At 44.3% G+C, this 7,479-nt stretch overlaps 1 protein-coding gene across 1 annotated transcript; it reads left to right on the forward strand.

Annotated features, from left to right (window-relative positions):
- Positions 1 to 4,397: 4,397 nt before the first annotated feature.
- On the forward strand, positions 4,398 to 7,080 carry LOC102111222 (cyclin-dependent kinase 4 inhibitor B-like). Its single transcript, XM_005529977.2, has 2 exons — positions 4,398 to 4,535; positions 6,784 to 7,080. The coding sequence occupies exons 1-2, from the start codon at positions 4,398 to 4,400 to the stop codon at positions 7,078 to 7,080; spliced, it is 435 nt and encodes a 144-aa protein (XP_005530034.2).
- The last annotated feature ends 399 nt before the right edge of the window (positions 7,081 to 7,479 follow it).

Genomic DNA, 7,479 nt, shown 5'->3' on the forward strand with positions numbered 1-7,479 from the left:
CACACATAGAATATAATAATTATAATTAGACTTACTGTGAAGCTAAAATGAATATTAATTCTGATGAGAATTTGATTGTTCTGCAAAATCCTCTTGGTGGATTTTGCTATTAGATCATGCTGTTAGACCATTCCACCACCTCCTCTAATAAAGAGCACAGACTGAAAAAGAACAGAGGTGGAAGAGAAGTAAAAATATTTGCCTCAAAATGAGTTCAAAAATAGAGACAATTTATTTTATACATGTATAAATAGATGTATAAAATTTTTAATCTTTCAAGCTGTGGAACTCAGGGTGTGGAGATAAAGTAATTCAGAGTTTCCCAGCTCCACTCTGTTTAGATTTCTTCCAGTGCTATTTGAATAAAAAGTGTGGGGCTATACAGAGTGACACACACACATATAAAAACTTATACACAAATCAGAAACTATAGACAGTTTTCCTTGTTGACTTCAAATGCCTTTATTTATTTATTTATTTATTTATTTATTTATTGTTGCATTTGTAGTAGGCCTCGTTTCTTCATTCTACACTGAATGGGGGGAAAAGAAACTATATACTCTGTCCGATCTGAAAAGCATGAATCTAAAATACAAGCATAAATATGAGGGTGCTAATCACCTCATAGTAAATTCTCTGTAACAAGAACAAAACTCCCTCACGGATCTGAAAGTGTGGCTATTATTTTCTCACTCTATTTCCACACTTGCTGTAAATGCTGCTACTTTTTTTTATCCCCTTCCCCTGAGCTTTTAATCAGGGAGAAGGGTTTTTCTAAAATGCCAGTTATCTCTAGACTACAAATCTCATTTTGAAGGGCCTGAGATGGAGTAAGACATGTGTGTTTAGAAAATTTAAATTTAAAAACCCACCAAAAAAAACCCCACAAAACAAAACCGAAAAACCCTACAAAAAATACATTGCCTAATAATGGATAAATTTTAACTGTCCGTTAATGGATAATTATAATTGTCTAGAATAACATACAATGGAGTTGTGGCTACCCCATCTCTAGAATTGTCTGAGACCAGGCTGGATGAGGAAGGGTGGTGGGGTGGGATTGGCAGTAATACTCTGAAAGTCCTTTTTAACCTTACATAATCTCTGATTGCAGGATACACTCTTATTTGAGTGAAGTATTTATTCGTTATTATGCAGTTTCTTTGAATTATGTTTGAGTTTTTGTGTGTGGTTTGGTTTTGGCTTTGCTTGTCTGGTACAATTTTTGATCATTTTTAAGTTCAATAGAAATCTCAGGGTTTCTCAGGGCACAACTTCAGAATGACTAAAATTAAGGTGATAGATTTTCTCCTTCTTAACCAATGTGTGTAATCAGGATAGATATCTTTGCAAATATTCTGACATTTTAAAGTGAAAAGAAGAACAATAATGTTAAACTATTTCTATACATGGGTATTGCTTCATTTTTAGTGTAACTTGGAAAAACTGTTTCCTCCTCACCTTGGATATAGAGCAAGTTACTTCCATGCAACCATTGCACCGCCTACCCCTGCCTGTCTTGTGCCCTTTTAGCCAGTTTACAAGCTAGGAAATCACAATATTATGTTCTTTATAGTTTGTCTCTTTATAGTATTTAATTAACCCCTGAATCTAATATCCAAATACTTGTTAGATAAAATGTAAATGTTTTGAATTTTGTTGTTGTTGCTGTTGAAAGGGTAAAACTTGCTAAACCTTAAACAGGGTACTGTAAGATGGCTGCGCTTGTTAGCTGAGGGCTACGTCTTCCGTCCTTTAAAATTGATCTGTTTTCAATGTCAAAGATCTGTATGGCTGAGTAATGATTCTAAAATTAAGTAAGAGCAGAAATGTAGGATAGGGACATTGCTTAACATGATTCCTTTTTTATTTTTTTTACTCTTGTGAAAATATCTTTGCAGCTAGGTTTGCTTGGGGGAAAAAGTGATTCACCTCCCTCCCCCCTGAGATACAAGTGCAATACAAGGTTCTTTTTCAAATAACACTAGCTTAGGCTGTGTTATTGTTACTCTAACTTCAGATATGACTCTGTGTTGTTATGTTTTGATTAATTTGAGGTATACTAGAATTGTATAATATAAGATTTGCTTTTAGAGGGGGAAGAAATCACATTATTTCAATAATGTAACTTAAAATGCTGTGACTTAAAAATGTTCTAGTAGTTTGATATGAGATTTGGAGGGTCAGTAATGTTGGGACACAACAATGGGACAGTATTTGTTGTTTTACACTATTAGCTTTTAACATAATTTAGTGGAGATAGAGATGGAGATGGAAATACAGACAGGCCCTCTGATCTGAAGTAACATCTTCACTTGAAAATATATTGACATATGAATGTGCATTTTTATTTTTCTCCACAGAATTAACTAGGTTGGAAAAGATCTTTAAGGTCATTGAGTCCAACCTGTTATATATATTACTAAATGAAGTGTATTCTTATATGTATACATACAGATGCATAAAATCCATGACCAATACTATTTTGCAGAAAGCAAGGCTAGGCAGCAATAACCTGCAACCCTGCCATGCATCATTATTTGAAATTTTAAGACACCTAAAAGACATAACCAATGATGTTTTCTCCTTGGATTTATCTCTGTGTGGCCATCATTAATGTCAGAGAGCAGAAGGAAAACTGGAAGATACTTTATCTTTTGGGTATGGGGTAGTCTTAATTTCTTAGACTTAACAGACTTTTAAAAATCCACTCTTTTAAACTTTATTTATTTGTTTGTTTGTTTGTTTATATGTTTATATGTTTTAAATTGTCTGTCTGTCCCAAGGGCCCCTTTTCACCACGCACTGTACAAAAGCCATGGTGTGGTGGGAGTTCACCACTAGTCCCGGCAAGCAAGGGTATCGCCTCAAATGTTGGACCCTCACTTGCCCCAGAAACTTTGCAAGGGAGGCTCTAAAAAAGCCTCTAAATGAAGGTATTTTAGTGAACCTCTGACTTGTCTATTCAGGGATAAATCTGTGTTTATTTTTTCTCATCCGAGGATGTTTCTGGTTTTGGCTAATAGTAAATGTAGGCATAAAATCACCGGGTTTTTCTTTTAGCTATGCAGAGCTCTTCGGGGCTTGAATCTGCACAGCGGATACTTCTCCTGTGGCGTCGCACCGGTCTTCTGCAACTTAAAAAAGAGGAGATTAGGGAACTGACATTGTGAGGGGTGGGAGGGGCGTGGGGGGGGAGGGGAAAAAAAAAAAACAGCAAAAAAAAGGAAAACAGAACCCTGAAAAGCACTCTTATTCCCCTTGCCTCTTACAAAGGTCTGCCCTTCCCCTTGCCTCTTACAAAGGTCTGCCCGGATCTTCGAGGTGGCAGAATAAAAACTTCACGGTCCCGATCGTCGTGAGTGCCGACCACCCGCTCCGCCTCGACGGCCGCGGGGGGCTCGCTTGGGGCGGGGGTGTGTGTGTGTCACAGACATGCTCGGGACCTGCACGCCTTCTCGGGGAGACCGACCCTTAGCGGAAATCTAAGTGGAGGAAAAGCCAGATGCCTGTATTTTGAGGAGCGTGCCGCTGCAAGGCGATATTCTTCCGTCTAGCCTCCGGCTGCGCGGCTGGAGCTGCACCTTACCCTGGCGGGCTCTAGCCGCCGTTTTTGTGTTCCCGGGAGGCTGTGGCAGGACCAGGCTGAAGCGATCCTCTTCTATCCGGTGCCATTAGGTTGGTCACAGACTTGCTGCGGGCACGGCTCCCTCCCTTCCGTCGAGTCCTCCAGCTCCCGGCAGACGCCGGATGGAAGGATGGACCCCCGACCCACAGCTCGGAGATGCCCGGGCAGGGCAGGACCCCTTTCGGAGGCAGAAATGAGAGCCATCACTCGCACAGAAAGTCCCTCTCTATCCTGGGAAAGCTCAGGTCCGTCGCCCCTTCGTCTTATCGTCGAGCCCCCGCGTTAGATACTCGCGTGGCGCGTCCCACCTGCCCCGGCCGAGGCAGCAGCCGTGGAAGCTGGTTGTCCGTGGGTCTGCGCCCCGCTCCCCTGTCTTCGCCCGGGTATGGGGAGAGGTTCGGGGCACAAGGCTGCTGCCCCCATCCCCTCTCCCCGGTGAGAGGAAAACGCCGCGAAAGCCCTGCCCTCCGACATGCCGTGCTTGAGGACCAGGCTGGCATCCCCCGGTCCTTCGCCGCTCTGCCGGTGCCCCCCCGCCCCGCCCCGGGAGGGTGCGCGGGTTTTACCGCAGCCGCGGGGAGCCGGGGGAGGGCGGATGCCGCAGCGCCTGCCCCTCCGGAGCAGTGCGCGGGGCGGGGAGGGGACAAGGGGGCCGGACAGGGGGGGGCGGCCGCTGCCCCAGGGAAAAAAAGAACTGCGTCAGACCAGATCGCAGTTGGGGAATAGGGAAAGCCAGCGGCAGCCGTGTGGCTCAGGTCGGTGGGGGGCGATGGAGGGATCCCCCCGAGGCGACGTCGACCGCCTGTGCAGCGCCGCCGCCCGCGGGGACCACGAAGAGGTGAAGAAGCTCCTGGACGCAGGCGTGGATCCCAACGGGACCAACGCCTTCGGGAGAACCCCGCTCCAGGTACGGAGCGCAAAGGGAGAGGGGGCAGCTGCGTGGGGGGGGCAGGGGCGGAGCTATGCTCTACCACGCCGGCGGGGAAGGATGGATATTTCCTGTTTAGAATGAATTTTTATTGTTATGATCGGAACCATACTCCAGCCGCAGCTGTCTGAATTCAAATGGACCTTTTATTGTTCAATAAATCCTGAAAATCCAAGATGGAATTTAGTGGGAAGCCGACGTCAGCAAACGAATTTTTCTAGGGGGTACTCAAAATGAGAAGTGGGACTGCAAAATCCGCTTCCAGATAACGACCCAGATAGGTTTGGGGAATTATCTGCACTTCGAGCAAATTAATTAATTTTTTAAATATGGCACGAACAGGTATTTTTTTCCCCAACGAAATCGAAGTGGGGTCCCTTTCTTGTATATTCATGAACAAAGAACCTAGAAACCGTGCTGGTAAAAATTGCAACTTGAAAGTAGGTATATATTAGTAGCCACCTCTTTTCTTCTTTTAGTAGTAGTAATTTTAATATTCTGTTTCCATTAATAGTGGCAGCACTTATTGATAGATGTTAGAAGTACCAGTACGTAGAGTTGCTTTCCAGGCAGTTTGAGAGTTAAAAGTGTGTTATATTAATCGACATACTTAGGTAGACACTTTTAAAATATTCATTGAACCATAAATAAACTGTGATTTAAACTAGAGTGATGTATCTCATGAAGATTTTTCAAGTTGCCATTTGAAGAGATATATTTAATGATTCATCAGCTAAGCTGAACAGCCATTTTGGTCCTTGCACTTTACATAAAAAAAGAAATATTTATCTGAAGTATATTTCAGAGAAAGGCTGTCAGAAATTTATTCGTTTTATTTCAGTTTTATATTCAAATTACAGATGAAAAAAATCTCCAAACTCTTATAAATTATCTCTTTCCTCATCTCAGACTAAGTTCTCTTTCTCTTGTCAGCAACTTGTAAAATGGCTGACACTTGAATATGTGGACACTCTTTTTCTTTCTGGAAAAGATTAATATCGGAAATTTATATATTATGACCTTTAAAAGTATTTTCACACTTCTACTATAAATAAACCAAATTATTTGAAGTGCACAAATCAAAGTCCCAATAAATAAATTGATAGAAAAACCCAGTCTTAAGATCTTTTTCGAAGTGTTAAGTCACAATTTATGGCAGTTAAAATTCCACTGAAAATGACCAAGACAGTAAGGGAAGTAAAATCCCATGTGCAAATTTATTTTGGTTTTTGGTTGATTTGGGTTTATTGTTGGGTGGGTTTTGCTCAGTTGTGTATGATCAAACATTGCTGAAAGTTTCTGCAGCTGGCAGATAAGCAGAATGTCATTAGGAATTTGCCATTTAGACACAAAATACCATTCGGAATTTTACATCAGTTAAGTTTTGTGCATTGCTAATGAGTGCTCAGCAGCTGCTCTCACACCTCTGAGCATAAGACAGAGCTAAAAGAGAAAAAAAAAGAAAGAACCATCTTCATCCCAACGTCAGGAGGGGAAAAGTCGGAAATATCCACACGGAATGCCAAAAGAGCCACAGCCAGCTGCATTGCCCCATTGCTGTGCTGACCGTTGATAAATCGGTAATGCATTCAAAGTGACAGCAACCTCAATGAAAGGTCCCTCAGGGCTGTCACAAAATACATGGTGTGTATATGCAGTAGAAATATTTACAAATTCTTTTGTGTATAAATATAGTCAATATATTTTTAATATATGTACATGTCTAAATGTATTTATAATATATACACTTGCACTATTTATTATATAATAAAGGGTACATTACATAGACTATATCTATATTGTGTGTATATATCTGTACACACACACACACGTAACTGTGTTTGTATCTGTGTATAAACGTCTGTGTGCACATAAATATACTTATACACACACCGCAAGTACCATTTATACCGTGGCGTATATCAACGGTATAAACGTGAAGCAGAACATACACATGTACTGTACCTAGTCTGGAAACCACTAGCTAATATTTTTAATTTATCATCTAATCATAGGCTATCTCGGCTTGGAAGGGACCCATACGGAAGATCGCAAACGGTTGTCACAATACATGCAGGTCACGACGACAAGTGGCCGACGTAGCAGAATTACGCCCCAAAAGAGACGCCGGTCCGGCCGCCGCCAGCCCCGGCTGCTCCCCAGGCTGTCCGCGGCGGTGGCTCCCGGCGGTGGTCGGGGCGGGCGCTGACGCTGTCTCTCCCCGCAGGTGATGATGCTGGGCAGCCCGCGGGTGGCCGAGCTGCTGCTGCGGCGCGGAGCCGACCCCAATCGCCCCGACCCTCGCACCGGCTGCCTCCCGGTTCACGACGCGGCCCGCGCCGGCTTTCTGGAGACCCTGGCTGTGCTGCACCGGGCCGGGGCGCGCCTCCACCTACCCGACGGCCGCGCCCGCCTGCCCCTCGACGTGGCGGCGGGGGGCCCGCACGGAGCGGTGGGGCGATACCTGCGCGACCCGCCGCCCCTTCCAGGAGCGGCGGGGGCTGCCGAGGAGGCTGAGCACTGACCCGCCCCGGCCGTCCCGCTGAGTTCTTGTCCCCTCGTCCCCTGCAGCCCCCCGCCCCCTTGAGTATCCTGCCTCTGAGTCACCACGGTTGGCGGCGCTCCCGATATCCGACTGCCAGTTGTGTCAGTGCATCCTGGGCATTCCGGCTCCGGCTTCTGCTGCTCAGTTTCCTAAGAAAAAGAGGAAAAAAAATCCAAAACTCAATCAGTATTAGCGCTCCTTCTTCTCCCTCTCATGCTCTCCGGCGGGCAGAGCACTACCAGTAGACGGTTCTTTTGTGCTCTAGGGGGGAAAAAAAAAAATATTAAATGTTCGTCTTTCCCGCCCCCCATTTTTTTCCTTTTTTCTTTTTACAGTAAAGCTGCTTAGAGAAGTGAGAATGCTATACTTCCCTTACTG

The sequence above is a fragment of the Pseudopodoces humilis genome, chromosome 4, assembly GCF_049639895.1.
Source record: "Pseudopodoces humilis isolate 2021_Gansu_Grassland_sample_001 chromosome 4, ASM4963989v1, whole genome shotgun sequence".
NCBI classification, from domain to species: domain Eukaryota; kingdom Metazoa; phylum Chordata; class Aves; order Passeriformes; family Paridae; genus Pseudopodoces; species Pseudopodoces humilis.